The 22,085-nt window shown below is 36.8% G+C and overlaps 1 protein-coding gene across 1 annotated transcript in view; it reads left to right on the top strand.

Moving 5' to 3' along the window:
• The window catches only part of LOC150107643 (zinc finger protein castor homolog 1-like), a 252,159-nt gene that overhangs the window by 174,804 nt on the left and 55,270 nt on the right, over positions 1–22,085 (top strand). The window contains exons 11-12 of the mRNA XM_090392151.1: positions 10,255–10,646; positions 15,151–15,279. Coding sequence (XP_090248277.1) covers positions 10,255–10,646; positions 15,151–15,279 — 521 coding nt within the window. The remainder of the gene's footprint in view (positions 1–10,254; positions 10,647–15,150; positions 15,280–22,085) is intronic.

The raw sequence follows: 22,085 nt of genomic DNA, 5'->3' as shown, positions 1-22,085 counted from the left end.
ATAATTATGGAATGAATAATTTTACTTGATTATGAAAAATGGGGGTCAAGGGATAAAGTCAGTATCAAGAGAAGAATCATATAAAAAATGAAATGATTAAGAAGGAATTTTACATTGTTGCATTCAAGATCATGTGTGCAGAACTAATATAATGTCACTTAAACATTATATTAGTTGAAAGGTTAGCAAAGCAGGTGTTTGATGCCAAGATGGCAGGAAAAAGACCCACAGGAAAACTAGGTGGATGGATGCAGTCAGAAATGCATTTGAAGGCAGCAATATAAGATATTATTATTATTATTACGTGATACCTCCAAGAAGTCCAAAGCCTCATCGAGGGAGGGCGCCTACTCTACAACTCTCCATCTACTGTCCACCATCACCACTAGTATTTTCACAATCACAAACATCCATGCCCATGGCAGGATTCAAACTTGCAGCCTTTTGGCTGGAGAGCAGTTATGCTAACCATTTGGCCAACCAGTTCGGCAAAAATTATGTCCTGGGCTCGTCCAGGATATAACAATATTGGAGTGTGAACAAATGATAGATTAATTTGGAGGAAGATTGTTGATGGGAGGTTAATAATAACGTAAAGTTAATCGTGTAGTACTGTCATGCTATCACGTACATCACTTGAGAGTAAACGTTAGGAATTTGATTTGTACCCTCAAGGATACATATCAGGAACAGTGATGATGATGATGGTAATAATGATATGCAAATATTGATATTTGCATATCAATAATATCTGCATATATATCTTGCATGTCAGAAGCTCAAGTGTAGAGAAAATGGACAAGATGGCTTGCTAGCAAGCAAGCAAGAGGTACATGAAGAGATAATTAAACGTAATGTCATTAAGGTAATATCACCATTTCTTAAGAGAATGTTTGAGGGAGTTTGCTAGTGCATGCATGTTTAACAAGAGTCTTGCAACAGCACAAATCCCATTCCATTTCACAAAGGTAATGATAAGGCTGAGACTATAAATTAAAGCCTATCTATGTATCTGGAATTATAGTTAAGGTGTTAGAGAGGTTGGTGACAGCTAGGATACAGAAGTGGGTTGAATAAAAGCAGTATTCTCTGTGATCATCAGCATGAGTTTGTTAAACGGAAATCATGTTTTTACATAGATATGTTGCTAGTTAATTAGGCCTCCCACAATGAGTTGCCAACTGCCTAGAGATTACTGTAATAATAATAATAACTACTGTTTATTATATATTATGCATCAAGAATGACTTCAACATGCAGATAGAATGAAGAATTCATAATAAATAATTGATGTAGTGGTGACTGTCATAACCTTGCAGTAAGTCTGCTGAAGAAAGACATAAGTTGATGTTAATCACTGACTGAAGGAACTTTTTCTAGAATTATTTTGTTTGGCACAACAAAGTCAGTTCCCCCCCCCCCTTGAGAGAAATTTGAGTTTCTAGCCCCAAAACTGCCATAAAACACACACAAATATATACAGATAAATGCAGAATTTAAAACAGAATGTACTCAACTAGGGTGGCAAAGAGAAAGGCAGAGACCAGCAGCCAACTGATTTCTAAAAAGTAGGTTTTTCTAGGTATTATTTCTGGGAAAATTCCCATGTTACTCCTCTTAAAAACTATTATTATTATTTTTATGGCTATTTTTGCCTGTTTTCGTTTAGGAGTGTCCTTTATTTTAAAAACATAAAATTGGCTTTTTACTCAAGAATTCTTATGGCATTATAGGTGTATTTTAAAGATAAATATATGCAGACTAGTAGAGGAAGAAATTTTGCACATGCCTTGTTTGGATGTTAGGTTGTCCTAACAGCAGACGTATGCAGAAAGGATGTTAAAAAAAGGGTGGGGTTAGGAACCATAGGGGGTCGAGGCAAGATGGGAAATTAATTTGAAACCTGGGTTTTTTTTAAAAATAATATATATATATATACATATATATATATTATTATATTTAAGGGTGCTTCTTTGGGGAAGGGCTTTATGGGAAACAGGGGGGCAGGGGAGAGCATTAACGGGGTGCGAGCCATTTCAATCGTCATCGGAACATTTTGGCTTGGTGTTTCTGCTTGTGTTATCGCTTACTGGTCGGAGTCGTGACCTAATTTTTATGGTGTGGAGCTTCCAACACGCGGAGGTGAAGTAGGTCGGTGAACATTGATTGAGTTTTTGTAACATTTTATGGCTATTGTTTCCGATATTCTAAGCATTGTTTCATTGTCTTGTTTGTCTATTATTATGGCCTTGTCAATTTGCTGGGTATGTTTCTGTTCAAGGGCATGAACTGCTATTTCTGTCTTCCCCGTACTCTATATTCTAACTAAGGGATACTTGTAACAATTGTTACAAGTATCCCTTAACGATTACAGCAACAGACTGAAATTCACCATAGAAACCAAACAGAACAAATCCATCAATTTCTTAAACCTGACATTAATCAGAACTAACAACAAAATAGCCATGAAAATATACCACAAACCCACGCATATCGGAAACTACCTCCATTGCAGTTTATACCATATATATTCAGTTAAAAAATTGGTCAACCTATCACAATTTATGAATGCTTACAAATTCTCAGCTAACCGTAATTATCTCAACATGGAATTAAAGAATTGAACACAGTTTTTTAAAAATTGCAATTATTCCACACAACTAATAAATTATGCAAACAGAACATAATAAATTTAGTTTAATCCTTTATCCAAGTGTGAGCAAACAAAGTTTGTGCCTGAAAGTATCTTCAGGACTGGGTTAAGGTGGTACAACACCAGGGCAACTCGTTGCAAAGGTGGAGCAAGCTACCAACACTCCTATCTCAGTATCTCCTATAATGCAAAACACATCTCCTTGCGGATATGTCTAACATTATGCATTAAGGGAAGGGCCACTACCCAGACTAGTTTCGACCTTTATCGAGGTCTCTTCAGTGGGAGCCAGGCCCAAGTGGAGATATCAGGCAGAAGCATTAGCAGGTCATCTCTACCTATAGGAATTGCCAATTGGTGTGCCACCCTTTTTTAATAATTTACTCTGGATTTAGAGAAAGATGTTGAAAGTTTATTTTTCACTTGGTTAGAGTATAATAAATTTAGTTTAATCCTTTATCCAAGTGTGAGCAAACAAAGTTTGCGCCTGAAAGTATCTTCATTTATCTTCATCCACCGACCCTACTTAATCTCCGAGTGTTGGAAGCTCCACACCATAAAAATTAGGTCACGACTCCGACCAATAGGCAATAACACAAATACCTCAAAGGCAGAAACACCAAGCCGACATGGCATAGCCCTACACTTATCCCGAAATGTTCCGATGACGATAGCATGATCGAAAGAGCTCGCACCCTGTTAACGCTCTCCCTGCCCCTGTATATTTAAAACCCTTCCCCTTCCCCAAAGAAGTGGAAGGGTTTTAAATATAATAATATATATATGGATATATATTATTTAAAAAAAAAAAAAAAAAAAAAGAGTTTTCAAATTAATTTCCCATCTTGCCTCAAACCCCCCCCCCCCAACGTTTCCTAATCCCTTTTAACAGCCTAACAGCAGAAGTATGCAGAACGAAGACAACCTAACATCAAACAAGGTATGTGCAAAATTTCTTCCTCTACTAGTCTGCATATATTTATCTTTAAAATACACCTATAATGCCCTAAGAATTCTTGAGTAAAAAGCCAATGTTTTTAAAATAAGGGACACTCCTAAATGAAAACAGGCAAAAATAGCCAAAAAAATAGTAGGTTTTTCTTATTCCCTTTGGAAAATGAAAAGGCATCAGAGAATTTATTGATTTTTTATTTATATAATTTATATAAGTTTATTCATTATTATTATTATTATGATTACCAATTGCTGTTCACATCTAATAATTTTGGAAGTGTCACTTTATTATTATTATTATTATTATTATTATACAAGTCTTCCAAGGACTCATCACGTCCGCTCAGGTCACACGACACATTATCTCATTTTAAATTTGTTCATTGATGATTCACTCACCACTCCCACTGATGTTCCATTTCATCCACTCATCATGGGAAAAAAAAAATGAACTCCTCACACCCTTATTAAATAGGATACATACAGTTAGATGAAAAATTTCACCCAATTGTATCCTATAAAATCATTTTACTAATTTGTATGTCTCCATCATCTATTCCATCATCCCTGTTTTCATCAACATTCCGCTGTCTCAGTATCATCACAATTATCCACATTCGACATCTCTCTCTCTCTCTCTCTCTCTCTCTCTACTGTTTCTTCATCCCCCTCCCCATGATTGAAACCTAGGCGACCAGAAATATGTACAGTAGTCTAGATATGATGATATTAACACTTGTAAACTGGGCACAATAGCTTCCTTATCATTATTCATATTCCTTCTCAGCATGGCAGTAATGTTTTGCTAGCTTTTTTACCTTCGCAATATGTTCTTCAATGTAAATTCTCTTTTCCATAATGCTCAGATCCCTAGTTCTCTCATTTACACAAGTTTCATCATTTATTGTAAAATATGAACAGATTATGAAGATATGACTGTTCCGTAACAATGCTATACTGCTGCCGTGAAGTGTTGACTCCTCATCCATCCATGCTTGTACACTGACCAATATTTCCAAGGTCTTAATCGCTACTCCAAATATGATTTTTCTATAATTCACTGAATCAGTCTTGGCACTACCTTATGCAGTGGAATTATACTTACTTTTTTCCACTCCTTCAGGACCCTACTTATGTTGAGAATCAATTTAAACATCTAATAAGAGAGGCATTAGTGACCTGTTTGTAGCTTGGTAACTTTCATGACACTATATCTTCAGAAGAAAGGCCATTATAGGTACAATTCTAGTCATACTGAGGAACATTATCTAGGATTTTTTCAGCCAATTTCTAACTTAGTCAATCGTTGGTACAGGGAAATAGATTTGTTATTATTATTCTGAAAGAAAGTTGCATTTATTTTCCCAGGGAGGATGATAGCAGGGGTGGCCTCTTGTGGGAATGGATACTTGGGAGAAGGGAGACAATGTCAGGTAAGACTGAGCCCAGTGGAGTCTAGAAGGGATAATGCTGGGTATAGAAACAATGGCATTTATATGCTGTATACTAATGCCAGGAGTATCCGGAATAAGGGAGAGGAATTGGTGGCGCAGATAGCATCAGCCTGGCCAAAAATTATTGCGATCACTGAGACGTGGTTGACAGAAGGGGATATAAAAACAGTAATAGAAGTCACTGGGTATAGCATTTTTCGCCAGGATAGGAGGGGAAAGCGTGGTGGTGGGGTGCTGCTTATGATAAGTGATGACCTATGTCCTCTAAGAGTGGAGAATTTGGAAGGTAGTGAGACAAATGATTTTGAGAGCGTATGGTGTGAGGTAGAGGTAGGCAAGACAGGATATTTAGTGGGGTGTTGCTACAGACCCAGGAGCACAGAGGATGGGGACCAGGAGATGTTTAGACAGCTAAGTTTGGCAAGTGCAAGAAGAATGATTGTTATGGGAGATTTTAACTTCAGTAGTATAAATTGGAGAGAGGAAGATGCATGTAACAATAGGGGAATGGAATTTCTAGAATTCTTGAGGGACAAATGTCTTAGGCAACATGTAACAGAGGGAACAAGAGGTTCAAAAATTTTGGATTTGGTTATAGCATCAGAAGAGTTGATAATAACTGAGTTGACGTCTCTCCCACCAGTTGGAGAGAGTGACCATATGGTTTTGACTTGGAAAATGAATAGACATGCAGGAGTATCAAAGAGACGGGAACTTATGTGGAATTATAAGGCAGGTGATTATAATAGTCTTAGACGTCAACTTCGGGAAGTTTCATGGAGGGAGGAATTGGAAGGCAGGGATATCACCAGTGCGTGGGAAATTGTGAAAGAATATTTGTTATCAGCAATGTTAAGTTGTATACCACGAGTGAAGAAGAGGGCGCAATTTGGAGTAAAGTGGATGACAAACAATATTAAACAGGAATTGCATGCGAAAAAGAGGCTATGGAAGAGATATAAGGAGACAGGTGAAGAGATGCATGAGGAATATAAGACACAGGCCAGAAGAGTGACTCGTGTGGTAAGGAAAGCAAAACTGGAATATGAGAGGAGATTGGCCCTAAGATCCAAAGAAAATCCTAGGGAATTTTTTAGCTATGTGGCCAGTAGGAGGAGAAATGACTGTGGAAGAATGATATTGTGGGATAAAAATGGGAATAGAGTGACTGATGCAGAGGACATAGTGGAATTGTTCAATGAACACTTTATTGGAGTATTTCATCCTAGAGGAGTCAGTTTTAATGCTAGAGGGATAGGACTGGTTTGAGGTCTGGAGGTACAGGAGGAGAGTGTGTTTCAGATACTGAGTACTCTGGATGTCAGTAAAGCTGTGGGACTGGATGGTATTTCGCCACGAGTTTTGAGAGAATGTGCTAGGGAATTGACAATACCTTTAACGTGGCTTTTCAATGAAAGTCTGGCTTTGGCAAAGGTGCCCAGGGAATGGAAGGAAGGTAAGATAGTGCCATTGCATAAGGGTGGTAACAGACTGGAAGTGTCTAATTATAGGCCAGTCTGTGTGTCATCAGTAGTTGTTAAGATCTTGGAGAAAGTAGTGAGGGACCGTGTACAGCATTGGGCAGATGAGGTTAATGTTATCTGTGAGAATCAACATGGATTTGTGAAAGGATGCTCTTGTTTTAGCAATATGCTAGCCTTTTATAATAAAGTTACAAGAGCATTAGATGAGGGAAAGGCATATACTGCAATTTTCTTAGACTTGGCAAAGGCATTTGACAGGGTGCCACATGATAAACTGATATTTAAGTTGCAGCACATGGGTCTGGATGTCAGATTGGTCAACTGGATTCAGGATTGGCTGTCTGATAGGTATCAGAGAGTTGTGTATGGTGGAGCAGTTTCCAGGAGGCAGAGGGTTACAAGTGGGGTCCCACAGGGCTCAGTACTAGGACCTATATTGTTTAACCTTTATATCAATGACATAGCCAGTGGATTGCAGGGGATATTCAGTTGTTTGCGGATGATGCGAAGCTGGGAAGGATTATTAGTAATAGTGCAGATGTGGTAGCCCTGCAAGAGGATTTAAATAAGCTAGATAGATGGGCAAATGAATGGGGGTATCAGTTTAATGCAGCAAAATGTAATATCTTGAGGTTTGGGAAACATCGATGGGATGCTGCATACTCTATGGGAGGAGTTATACTGGAGGAAGTAGGGGAGACAAGAGATCTGGGGTTGATGATTGATAGAAACCTGAAGTTTAGGGGACATATTGCAAAGGTGGTGAAGGTAACACAGAGGATTGCTGCTATTATGAGAAGGACACTGACCTGCAGAGATAAGAGGGTTATCATTCCGTTGTATAAGTCTCTGATCAGACCACACTTGGACTATTGTTCTCAGATTTGGTCCCCAGGATTTGAAGGGGATAAATTAACTGTGGAAAGGATACAAAGACGGATGACAAAGATGGTTTCAGGACTGTACAAGGATAGTTATGAGGATCGGCTGAGAGAATGTGGACTGCAGAGTTTGGTGGATAGAAGAAGGAGAGGTGATATGATTGAGACTTTTAAACTGTTGAGAGGTGGTTACAGGGTTGACAATGGGGAGTTCTTTCGCTTGGTTGATCAGCGGGAAGGAATGATGACAAGAGGCCATCCCTGGAAGTTACGAAAGGAAACTGTGAGCAAGAGGGTAAGGAGTGGTTTCTTTGTGTGGAGGGTGGTTGAGCCGTGGAATGCATTGCCTGATGGAGTGGTGGGAGCGAGAACGGTCAGTGGGTTTAAGGAGTGGTATGATAAACTTTGTGTTTCTCAGGGGGGGACCTCCCCTCGATGAGTCTTGACAGACTTTATGTCTTAGAAAGGACCTCCCTCGATGAGTCTTTTGACTCCTTGGAGGCCTGAATAATAATAATAATAATAATTATTTTATCCTGCAACTTAACAAAATCGATCATAGAACAAATGTGAATATGTGCAAATCAACTAACTCAGAATTAGAAAATATTGCTTCTTATCCAGTGTTCTAGGAATGCAGTCAACTTTAGTGATGGCGAAAGGTGGAAACTGACTTTCTACTGACTTCTAAGAAGTAAGGACTGAAAAAAATACCACCTATTCTTCCCTTTTGATAATCAAAAGGCATTTACTCTGAGTAAAGGTCATTCCCTTTGCTGCAGAATCTGCTCTCTTATTTAATGCTATGTTTTTGCTAATCATACTTCAGCCTCCGTCCTTCTATCTTCAAAGCAAGGGATTTTATTATTATTATTATTATTATTATTATTCAGGCCTCCAAGGAGTCAAAAGACTCATCGAGGGAGGTCCTTTCTAAGACATAAAGTCTGTCAAGACTCATCGAGGGGAAGTCCCCCCCTGAGAAACACAAAGTTTATCATACCACTCCTTAAACCCACTGACCGTTCTCGCTCCCACCACTCCATCAGGCAATGCATTCCACGGCTCAACCACCCTCCACACAAAGAAACCACTCCTTACCCTCTTGCTCACAGTTTCCTTTCGTAACTTCCAGGGATGGCCTCTTGTCATCATTCCTTCCCGCTGATCAACCAAGCGAAAGAACTCCCCAGTGTCAACCCTGTAACCACCTCTCAACAGTTTAAAAGTCTCAATCATATCACCTCTCCTTCTTCTATCCACCAAACTCTGCAGTCCACATTCTCTCAGCCGATCCTCATAACTATCCTTGTACAGTCCTGAAACCATCTTTGTCATCCGTCTTTGTATCCTTTCCACGGTTAATTTATCCCCTTCAAATCCTGGGGACCAAATCTGAGAACAATAGTCCAAGTGTGGTCTGATCAGAGACTTATACAACGGAATGATAACCCTCTTATCTCTGCAGGTCAGTGTCCTTCTCATAATAGCAGCAATCCTCTGTGTTACCTTCACCACCTTTGCAATATGTCCCCTAAACTTCAGGTTTCTATCAATCATCAACCCCAGATCTCTTGTCTCCCCTACTTCCTCCAGTATAACTCCTCCCATAGAGTATGCAGCATCCCATCGATGTTTCCCAAACCTCAAGACCTTACATTTTGCTGCATTAAATTGACACCCCCATTCATTTGCCCATCTATCTAGCTTATTTAAATCCTCTTGCAGGGCTACCACATCTGCACTATTACTAATAATCCTTCCAAGCTTCGCATCATCCGCAAACAACTGAATATCCCCCTGCAATCCACTGGCTATGTCATTGATATAAAGGTTAAACAATATAGGTCCTAGTACTGAGCCCTGTGGGACCCCACTTGTAACCCTCTGCCTCCTGGAAACAGCTCCACCATACACAACTCTCTGATACCTATCAGACAGCCAATCCTGAATCCAGTTGACCAATCTGACATCCAGACCCATGTGCTGCAACTTAAATATCAGCTTATCATGTGGATTTGAGGCTGTTTAATGTTAGAAATATATTTGGTAGTGTGTTATAGACTGAAAGTGTAAGAGACATACACTTAGATAGCACATAACAAAGGAAAATGAAATTACTCATATTCTCTGCAACCTTCCCCCATCTGTATAATAACACCATCTGTATTTCCTTCTGTCTACCTCTGTCTTATACTAACAGCCTCAAACCCTCTACTTTGAAGCCATTCCATCCTTTTAAATGATCAACTTAGTCAGATTCCTTTCCTCTGCTATCATTAGGCATATTATTTATTTATTTATTTATTTTATTCCTGACACCTCCAAGGAGTCCGAAGACTCATCATGGGAGGACACCTACAACTGTCTTAACCACTACACCGAACCTCTACTATGAATTATCTCAATTATCCCATCTACCGCCCACTTCCACCACCACAACTAGTATTTTTTGTCTGTAAATTGCGTGTGTTCTGAAGGGCCGATTTGTCTGTATGCGGGATGAAAAACCTGAGTTTCCGGGGAAAAAACCCTGCTACCTCCGTATGAGATTAGCTAACTCGCCTTCGATTGAAAATCGTCCAGATAAAGATTCCTCCCATCGCGACGAGAATCGAACTTAGGCCTATTCCAATCGAAGGATGCAATGTACCGTCATTTTTTTCCAGTTGCGCTACGGAAGTGCTAATATACTTTCCCATTAGTATAAGTGAGGTAGTATTACCTATCAAAAATAGTTTGATTTAAAGATTTCATTTTATAATGTAAATTTCTGTTATACATCTTTGTGTACATAGTGTAATCTTATTATCCCATTTCTCTCTCAGCTGTCATCTGGTGATTCATCTTCCAGTCCAAGTTCAGGGATGAATCCATTTTCAGTAGTACCTCATCTTGGAGGTACTCACATAATTGAAAGACAAAATGGACAGTCCTTTGGAGGTGGAGCAATGTGTGATGTTGCTTCTAGTACTGAAGGAGCAATGTTTCCTGATACCACTAATCCAACTATTGCTGATAGTTTACCGCAACCATTTGCCCGATTTGCTTCAATGCTAACAGGAGTAAATTTTGCAAATCCACCAGCAATGAATTTAAACCTTGGTTATATGCCACATGAAATGGGTTCGGTGAATGAAGAAAAGCCTCACATCATGGATCTCACTACTGATCTGATGAAGAGTAAATCTGAAGATCTCTGGAAAAAATATCTTACCAGGTTTGTTAATTTTTATTCCAGTTATGCTTTTTCATATTTTTAATGTGTGATTTATAAAATTTCAGAATTCTTTTGAGAATGTATATAACAGTAAATCATATGATATCCTGTCACCTATGAGAAACTTAGTGCTCAACTAGTACTCCAGTCCAGTCATATCTGCAACTGATCACATCGATGCACTAACAGCTGCCAGTTTTCCTCCTGAACACACATAGGTGGGAAAATCCTGTCATCTCCATATAAAGTGGCTAATTTACTTTTGGTTGAAGGTCCTTATAATTTTTTTAACCTTCTGGATAGGAATTGATTTACAGTTATTTCCTTTGGAGAAGTTGTAATACTTTGGGAAAATGCTGTGAAGAAGGTTGTTTCAAATGACAGAGACAGATGGAATGAAAGAGGAAGATGAGAAGCTATGTTTTTACATGTTGTGTTAAGAAGAAAATCGATGATGACCAGTTCAGTGGTGATGCATCCATGAAAATAAATTACTTTTAGAAAAAAAATAATATATCATCTATGAGAAAGTGATTAGAGGGAGTCTGTGTATGTGAGAGAGAAAGAGAGATTTGGTGGGGGAGGGTCTTCTATTAAGCAGATTGTTTGTTCTCTAGTGATAGAATTAAGCATTTTTAGTTTTTTTTTTGGTATATCATCTCAAATTGTGAGAACATTATTTTAATGTTGGATCATATTATTTGGGATTTATATCATGTTAGGAGTTGTATACTGTAATTTCTTCAACAGAAGAGGACGTCAAGTGTTTTTTTTTTTTTTTTAATTTTTTTTTTAAGGCTGAGGAGATGTAATGTGCTTGTTCTGGGAAAAGCTAAAGATGGAAGTCAGACCAGTTAAAGAAATCTGATCTGACTAGAGATCTGAATATTATCAAAGTAAGAGAGTGAAGTGAGATCTTTCTTGAATTAGAACTGAGATTTACATGGTTGTTATAAATAGGCTGATTTAATGTAGTTACATTATCTCAGCCTGTCAATATTCTATTTTCAACACTAATGCCTTGGTGCTAATAAAAAACATACATGGGAGAAGACTAAAATCAGTCCTAGTTAGGTACCATGAAATGCCTAAATGCTTTTTTTATGATTTTTTAATGAATTTTTTTATTTGTTAATCTGAAAATGAGTTGGAATTTCTTTTTATTATTATTATTTGAGCATCTCCATGGAATCCTAAGACTTACAGTGAGAGGCCCACACTAACTGTTATTCACACAAAGTGTATCATACCTCTTATTAAACTTATTTACTGATGGTACATACATAACTACCTTTGACAATTCAGTCCACTCATTCACTATTCTCCATCACATCCTTTTTAACCACTTTTAAGGGCAATCCCTTGTTATCTCCTCTCCTACCCATATGCTAAAAAAAAATTTTTTTTTGCATCAACTTTTGCACCCCACATACCAGAATGATTCAGAGCTTTGACCAGAGAGGTTTTATTAAAATTTAGTATGTGTAATCCTAACAAAAATTTGTTAAACTATCACAATTTTTGTTTCAGTCAGGTCATTGTAGGAACACAAAGGAGCAAATGTGTCAAAATTGTATATTGTAATAAGTCTGCTCTACCTGGATGGATTTGAATAAAATTTGAGTTTTAGGATGTACACAAGAAAATGTCCATATGGTTCTGTTTGATTTTGCTAAAATTTGGCAAAATGATTTAAACAGATATTAATAACTCCCACTGGCTAGATGGAATTTAATGAAATTTCATATTTATGATCCCTATTTTAAAAATTTTATCAAAATGTCTCTAATTTTGGTTACAATCAGACCATTTGTAGTAACATAATTAGGCAAGCTAAATTATGTTTAGAGTACATAAGTCAGTGTGCCATAAATGCACTATTTATGCACGAATTCATGGAATACGAATTATATCATAAATTATTTATTTTATTGAAATGATACTTTAGGAAAATGTGATGTATGAAATCATGTACAGGTAACCCTTGTATAACGCAGTACTTATACAATGTGGTTTCGATATAACGCAGTCTACAAGTTGTAGTAACCCTTTATCTTTTCATATATTTTTCATCACGTGACTTGAAAATCAAATTTTATTTTCGTTAAATTTGCATCTGCCCTTATAACTACATGTGCGATGTGCACATGTAGTTATAAGTAGCGAATTTATATTAGGGGAAATATCTCTTAGCACGCATGTATGTCAATTGTTTATTGTATAAAGTGTTTATTGTTAAAAATTGTCTTCATTTTCTGCCAGGAAAGCACATTAAAAATCATAAGTGTGGTAATCTCATTATTTCTCTCAAAGAGAAAATTAAAATTTTCCTATGAAATGGCTCAACAAGTCCACCCTACCTGTTTATTGGCGGGCCGACAAAAAGGCATGGGTTACAGCCAGCGTGCTTGAAAATTGGTTTTTCAAGTGTTTTGTACCCGATGTAGAAAGTTACACAAAGAAAAAGAACATTGACTTCAAAATTCTACTAATTTTAGATAACGCACCAGACCACCCAACAAATTTAAGAGATCTGGATATTAAAATAACTTTTTTGCCGCCTAATACTACTTCATTTCAGGGTCGGTCCGAGAGTATCTGATGCCCCTAGGCAAAGAAAATTTAGGCACCCCTTATACATTGTCTCTCTCTCTATATATTTTTTGTCATACTCACACAAGCACACATACACCTACACATGTGAATATTTATAAAATTAATATCGTTATGAACATTAAAAAAAATTTATTAATCAAAACCAATACATTTGTATACATATATGATTATTCCTAATATCTTACATCTTAAATACAAAAATTATGAAAAATTAATCTTTCAGACTTTTGCTTCGGCAAAGTTTTGGATTAATTCATCTATATTGATTGTAGATGCAATTTCATGCTCTATAGATATTATTGCTAGACCAGTGAGTCATTCCTCAGCCATTGTAGGGCGAGTGTAAGTTTTTGTAAGCAAGCACCAGGACGGCTTGACTCATTTCAATTTTTTATTATTAATCAAGGTTTTACTAATTGTTTTTGAAGGTTGTAATATTTCTCCGAACTGTAGCAAAATCTGGTGCCCCGAAGTATTAGCGCCCCTAGGCGATTGCCTAGATTCACCTAATGATAAAACCAGCCCTGCTTCGCTTACTCAACCACTCGTCCCAGGAATAGTATCAACATTTAAGTCATGTTATATTCATCGAACATTCCAATTAATTTTGAAAAAAATGGAATCTAATCCAAACATGACACTGCCTCAAGTGTGGAAATAGTTTTCAATATTGAATTGTGTGAAAATTATTTCTCTGTCCATTAAGGAATTACAGCCCTCTACACTGAATGCTTGCTGGAAAAAAATATGGCCTGAAGCCGTTCTGGAACAAAATTTTGTATCCAGTGGATGAAGAGCTAAGTTGTATAATAAACGTCACACACGTTTTTGGCGGAAAGGGCTTTTTCGATATGGTTAAAAACGAAATTAGTGAATTAATTGATGAGGAAACATTTTTAAATGAGGAGGAACTAGTACAATTAATAGATGGGAAAGTTCTGCCGAAGATTGTCATTGCGATGAATCCGTTAAATAATTCAGTTTAAAGAAATTACCAGAACTGGACTTGTCAAGAAAGTTAGGAAGTTATTTTACGGATAATGATCCCTCAATGGAGCGCTCTGGAAAATTCATGAGACAATTAGATATTTGTTTAGCTCCATATTATGAACTTATTACGGCATAGTGGTAAGCAAGATCTTATTACTGACTTCTTGATAACTAAACGCCAAAGTATGCAATGAGAATTATACAAATGTCCAAGAGAGTTCAAGTGATGACTATGTCTGGCCACTCATAAATAAAGAACATCTACAAAATGTTATTTTTGAAGACAGTGATGACGATTAAAATATGCACTTTATTTTATTTTGCCTAAAATATTTATGTATTATGTGCAATGAAGTTTACGTACAATTTATAATTTTTATAATTTTACACTATGTATTTGTTTCATAGTTTATGTTTTCTTAACTTATATGAATTACTTGAATTAAATAAAAATATATTTTTGTTGGATATGTCATTGTTGTTTACATAATTTATAAAAAAAAAAGATTTCAGAACATAACCCTACTTTTTCTATGTGATCTGAGTCTTGCATAACACGATTTATATAACGCGCTATTTCTATGGAACCTAACATCCCCATTATACGAGGGTTACCTGTATCAAGATGCAATGTCATAAGCATGTAACATGCTTATGACATTACTAATAGGCATACACCAGAAAGTAACATAACATTCTCTCTTTCTTTATCTCTCTCTGTTGAGGTAAACTGTTGGTAGCCATTATGAAGAGTTCATGTGTATATTTGTATATAACTAAAATATTTCAAGCCATTTTTTTCATCAGAGAAAGTATATTCAAATCTCTTTGCATGATATGAATCAGTGTAACTTTTTCATATATAATTTCACTCAAAAAAATTATATTTCATTAACAGATGTGGTGCTGCAGAACTTTGCAAGCCTGATTGTGAATTTATGTATAAAGAACACTTCCATTGTACAACTGACAACTGTACCCGAATTTTTAAGGGAAATAATTTTCTGGCGGTTCGCGAACATGCTTGGTAAGTTCTTATAATGATAATGTTATATTGAAGCCTTATAGAGTATAGCATTTTTCTGCCTAATATTTGTGTATATTTACATAAATGGTTATATCCTCCCAGTTTAGAATATTTCATGATCATTTTACGGTCAGTGGCCAGAATATTAGACATCCCTATATTAAATATTTTATTATCATTATTATTATGACATAGTATCTCCATGGAGTCCAGAGGTTCATCTTGGGAGACCCACACTAACTTTTATACATACAAAAAACCTATCATACCTCCCCCTTAAACTCATTCACTGTCAGAACACTCACAACTAATTCTGGCAAATTCTGGCAATTAATTCCACTCATTTGCCACTCTCCAAACAAAAAACTAGTCCACACACCCTTACTAACGACACTCTTACACAACCTCCATGAATTATCCCTAGTTCTCTCACTGTTTATCATGTACTGAAAAATTTCTTTACATAATTTTATAAAATCATTTTAAAAGTTTATGGAATTTACAACCCTGTTAAAAAAACACGATTTCGATCTTCATCCCGATGTTTCGATCTTCACATCAAGATCATCATTTGGAGCATACATCAATATACAAGACAAGCTGAGTTACATTATTAACTGTAAGCTAAAGAAACAATGATTTGATCACATGTTATTCTACTGGCATGACCTCTAGTGAAAAAAAAAAAATTACATCAAGCTAAATTCTATTTACGATGACAGGAATAAACATTCTTTCAGATGGTTTTCTTTCAGAAACAGTGATGTCCTATTTTTAGTATTACAATTCTTATTTTTGCTTTTAAGATACTGGATTTTTTACAGTCCTGTTTATAGTTGTTCTTAGTGAGGAACGTTCCGTGGGTCGAATATATACCTTCCATATGTTTGGGATTTTTAGACCATCATTATTGTTCAGATTGGTTGGTTGATAATAATCTCACATGCTTCCTTGAATTTTCGTTCATACCATGTTTTAGTGATGTAGACAGCTAGTGCTTTTCCAGTCAATTCTGTGTAAGGAATTCAGGGTTTAAAATTGCATACAAACAACCCAAAAAATTGGGTTGTTTGTATGCAATTTTAGAATTATGATATTGTATTCCAGATGAATCCTTAAAGCTGTGTTTAATTCTTTTATTTTGATTTTTATTCCATTAAACTTTAACAGTAGCTTCAATCAGCACCTAAATATACAATGGATCCTTGTTATATTCCCATGAAGTCTTGACTGTTTATCTTAAAGTGAAAATTTCTGATCCTGACAAATTTATTTAGCCTGAATCCAGATTGTTCTTCTCCAAGTTTTTCTTCCACAATTTTCTTACCCTCTTCTCGAGTATTTTTATATAAATCTTACCTGGAACACTCATTAAGGAAATTCTCTGTAAGGTTCTTATTTTTAGCTTATTAAGATTCGTATTTCATTTTAGTTTTCTTTTTTTTTTTTTATAGATGGGTATTATGAGCTCTACGCTAGTCATATGGAATTCACAACAAGAATTGGGCACTATAGCCATGTAGAACTTTGATACCTCCATACTTAAGCATTTCTGGTTGAATTTCATTTATTTGCCTGCCATTTTCCACATTTCATGTTTTTGATGACTTTTTCTATCTCAAGTGTGTTGATATGTAACCCTGATTGCATTGTTCTTCTCCAAGATTGATTTGGGATTTTTAGACCATCATTATTGTTCAGATTGGTTGGTTGATAATAATCTCACATGCTTCCTTGAATTTTCGTTCATACCATGTTTTAGTGATGTAGACAGCTAGTGCTTTTCCAGTCAATTCTGTGTAAGGAATTCAGGGTTTAAAATTGCATACAAACAACCCAAAAAATTGGGTTGTTTGTATGCAATTTTAGAATTATGATATTGTATTCCAGATGAATCCTTAAAGCTGTGTTTAATTCTTTTATTTTGATTTTTATTCCATTAAACTTTAACAGTAGCTTCAATCAGCACCTAAATATACAATGGATCCTTGTTATATTCCCATGAAGTCTTGACTGTTTATCTTAAAGTGAAAATTTCTGATCCTGACAAATTTATTTAGCCTGAATCCAGATTGTTCTTCTCCAAGTTTTTCTTCCACAATTTTCTTACCCTCTTCTCGAGTATTTTTATATAAATCTTACCTGGAACACTCATTAAGGAAATTCTCTGTAAGGTTCTTATTTTTAGCTTATTAAGATTCGTATTTCATTTTAGTTTTCTTTTTTTTTTTTTATAGATGGGTATTATGAGCTCTACGCTAGTCATATGGAATTCACAACAAGAATTGGGCACTATAGCCATGTAGAACTTTGATACCTCCATACTTAAGCATTTCTGGTTGAATTTCATTTATTTGCCTGCCATTTTCCACATTTCATGTTTTTGATGACTTTTTCTATCTCAAGTGTGTTGATATGTAACCCTGATTGCATTCCTCTTGAAAAATAATTTTTCAACAGGAAGTATTTTCTAAATTAAAGATACCAAGAAATTATATACTTGGTTTAATCCATTATCCAACTGTAAGCAAACAAAGTTACAAGAACAGTTACAAGAACATTAGATGAGGGAAAGGCATATACTGCAATTTTCTTAGACTTGGCGAAGGCATTTGACAGGGTGCCACATGATAAGCTGATATTTAAGTTGCAGCACATGGGTCTGGATGTCAGATTGGTCAACTGGATTCAGGATTGGCTGTCTGATAGGTATCAGAGAGTTGTGTATGGTGGAGCAGTTTCCAGGAGGCAGAGGGTTACAAGTGGGATCCCACAGGGCTCAGTACTAGGACCTATATTGTTTAACCTTTATATCAATGACATAGCCAGTGGATTGCAGGGGGATATTCAGTTGTTTGCGGATGATGCGAAGCTGGGAATTATTATTAGTAATAGTGCAGATGTGGTAGCCCTGCAAGAGGATTTAAATAAGCTAGATACATGGGCAAATGAATGGGGGTATCAGTTTAATGCAGCAAAATGTAAGGTCTTGAGGTTTGGGAAACATCGATGGGATGCTGCATACTCTATGGGAGGAGTTATACTGGAGGAAGTAGGGGAGACAAGAGATCTGGGGTTGATGATTGATAGAAACCTGAATTTTAGGGCATATTGCAAAGGTGGTGAAGGTAACACAGAGGATTCCTTCTCATAATAGCAGCAATCGTCTGTGTTACCTTCACCACCTTTGCAATATGCCCTAAAATTCAGGTTTCTATCAATCATCAACCCCAGATCTCTTGTCTCCCCTACTTCTTCCAGTATAACTCCTCCCATAGAGTATGCAGCATCCTCCCATAGAATATGCACCTGCAGGTTATCTCTGCAGGTCAGAGATAACCCTCTTATCTCTGACCTGCAGAGATAAGAGGGTTATCATTCCGTTGTATAAGTCTCTGATCAGACCACACTTGGACTATTGTTCTCAGATTTGGTCCCCAGGATTTGAAGGGGATAAATTAACTGTGGAAAGGATACAAAGATGGATGACAAAGATGGTTTCAGAACTGTACAAGGATAGTTATGAGGATTGGCTGAGAGAATGTGGACTGCAGAGTTTGGTGGATAGAAGAAGGAGAGGTGATATGATTGAGACTTTTAAACTGTTGAGAGGTGGTTTAAACTGTTAAGGGTTGACACTGGGGAGTTCTTTCGCTTGGTTGAACAGCGGGAAGGAATGATGACAAGAGGCCATCCCTGGAAGTTACGAAAGGAAACTGTGAGCAAGAGGGTAAGGAGTGGTTTCTTTGTGTGGAGGGTGGTTGAGCCGTGGAATGCATTGCCTGATGGAGTGGTGGGAGCGAGAACGGTCAGTGAGTTTAAAGAGTGGTATGATAGACTTTGTGTTTCTCAGGGGGGGACCTCCCCTCGGTGAGTCTTGACAGACTTTATGTCTTAGGAAGGACCTCCCTCGATGAGTCTTTTGACTCCTTGGAGGCCTGAATAATAATAATAATAATAAAGTTTGCACCTGAAGTATTATTATTATTATTATTATTATTATTATTATTATTATTATAATAAAGTTTGCACCTGAAGTATCTTTCAGGACTGGGGTAACTCGTGGCAAAGGTGGTATAACTTCTCATCACTTGCCTTAGTATCCCATAATGCAAAGAACATCTCCTTGCAGACATGTATAATGCTATTCATTAAGGGAAGAGTCAATGCATAGCATTATACATGTCCGCAAGGAGATGCACTTTGCATTATGGGATACTGAGGCAAGTGATGAGAAATTATATAGTACTCTCACAGATACGAGACCCTTCGACACTTCTGCACATGTCAACAGAAGGAGAATCAATTCCGATAATAGGATAATCAATCCGTATTGTGGGATGAGTTGTTTATTATTACACGTCAGAAAATTAACTTCTCTTTTATGATCTTTTAGTTTTTAAAGTGGTAACTATTTTGCTTGTATAACAGTTGGAAAATTTTACCTATAAAACAGGTGATTTCGCGTGTTGTTGACCAATTCGTTCATCACCTTATTTTTTTTTCCCCTTCAACATGAATTAACTCTTCTTGGTAGTCTGCCAACGAGAGCTCTCCCTTCTGTGGTCGGACTATACCACCTTTGCCACAAGTTACCCCGGTCCTGAAAGATACTTCAGGTGCAAACTTTGTTTGCTTACACTTGAATAGTGGATTAAACTAAGTATATAATTTCTTGGCATCTTTAATTTATAATATAACCAAGTGAAAAACTTTAAACAACTATTTATCTCTAATCTTGAATATTTTCTATCATTACTGTTCTGTCACTTCTTGCTTCATTTAGCAGCAGTGGTTAAATTCTAAACAAATAAGTTCCAGGGCCCTATACAAATAACTAATTGTATTTACCTTTGAATGCTATCCAGGGAAGCTCCAAACCTCCCCATCCCTTTCATCACACGTTCGTAATCAAGCGACTGCTGATATTGACTTTATGTACACAATCAAAACTATAAACAGTTGTTGAATAACAACACAGTAATGTAGGCATAATTACTGTAAAGGAAGAAAAGTCACAAAACAGAAAAATGTTCCTACAAAGTAACAATTGTATTTACCTTTGAAATGCAATCCACTGGTCGAGTGTCCAACAAGTCAGCAAATCTTTTCTTTCATTCAGCATATTAATATTATCGTTTATGTGGATTCATTACAGACCTCTTTCTCTTCAGAAACTACACACAAAATGTCATTACAAACTCATTTTGTACTATCACTGTCATACGAGCTATTTTTCCGTTTAAAGAAGGTACCAATGTACTTATCCATAGTTGAAATACCATACTTACTCGAATATAACTTGCACCCCTGATTTTACTTTTCGAAAAAAGAAATTAAAAGGTTTCGCATATAACCTTGCACATGAAAAAACAGCTTAAATACACGTCGGGCGATAGTAACACGCTTTCAGCGATAAACAACACGCACCCTCCCCAACAGCCACTATACTGCAGAGACAAAAAAAACAACTACTTTTATTATGTCAATGAATAAGGTATGAGCAGTCTGTGTAATATATGGCTATAAAATAACTTTCCCTCTTTGGAGGCATCTGTAGCTAAAACCAATAAACAGAATGAGACCAAATTTTATATTGAGACTTTTGAAGGCATGGGGAGATGATTTCCACACAAAAAAAAAGATTTAGTACCAAAAGTCGCCAATAGCGGGAATTTTGGCGCCAGTGCCAAAATTCCCCCTATTGGCGACTTTCGGTACTAAATCTTTGGTAAAATGCCAAAAACAATCGGATAATTACATTAAAGGCAGATAAAATGGAATAATAACATTTCGCCGGTGTAAGCGACAGCTGCATCACTCATTCCAGCTGGATATGTGGCACTTTACAATGATAATAATAATAATAATAATTAAACTAAAATAACAACTTGTGAGAGACACAGAAATTAATGTAGTGATTGAACTGACAATAAATAATGTTTTATTCATCAGAATCAGGGTCCCCTGGATCACATACACGATTTTCAATGTGTTGACCTTTCTTGTGTACAACAAATTGCATCCGATGTGTGACATGCTCTACAGCAGACATAAAGAGTCGGATTGGATGTTCATAACAGCCCATTTTATGTTCTCTTTCAAGGCATGCAAGTTGGGAATGCCACCAACATAGACAACAGATTTCAAATACCCTCACAGCCAAAAGTCAGATGGAGCGATGTCCGGGGATCGAGGCGGCCATGCCATCGGAAAGAACTGACTGATAACCCTCTCATTACTTAAATGCTGGCTTACGCACTGTACAGAACATTCAGTACAGTGCCTTTTGTGCTGTGGCCATGCTCCATTCTGCATAAAAATTATGGAGTCCAAACATTGTCTTTGCTGCAATGCAGGAAAGACAATGACAAAATTTTCCAGCATTCATCAATAAATCTCTTCAGTAATGGAGCAGGTTACAGGACCTGTAGGGGTAATATGCTCAAAAAAAGTATGGTCCTATTATGAAATCGGCTGTTAAGCCACACCGCATGGTTACTTTGGGGAATGCAGTGGTACTTGCTGGATCTCTTGGGGATGTTCAGATGTTCAAATTCTGCAGTTGTGAGTGTTGACCGACCCATTCAGATAAAATTGAGCCTCATCACCCCCACAGTATTCTCCAAGGCCAGTCATTGTCGACCTCCATTCGGGCAAGAAACGTTAGTGCGAAGGTCATGCACTTATCATAATCTGCGATACTTGGTGCTTGCACACGACTGAACTTATACGGATAGAAGTGGAGCATTTTCTGTAAGATTTTCCAGACTGTATCATAAGCCATATCAAGTTTGTGAGCTACA

This window comes from Typopeltis vanoorti, chromosome 4, assembly GCF_054136105.1.
Source record: "Typopeltis vanoorti isolate ZY-2024b chromosome 4, IOZ_Tvanoo_1.0, whole genome shotgun sequence".
In the NCBI taxonomy this organism is placed as follows: Eukaryota; Metazoa; Arthropoda; class Arachnida; order Uropygi; family Thelyphonidae; genus Typopeltis; species Typopeltis vanoorti.
Note: the sequence above shows the minus strand (reverse complement) of the source record. Positions and strands in the feature narration are given on the sequence as shown.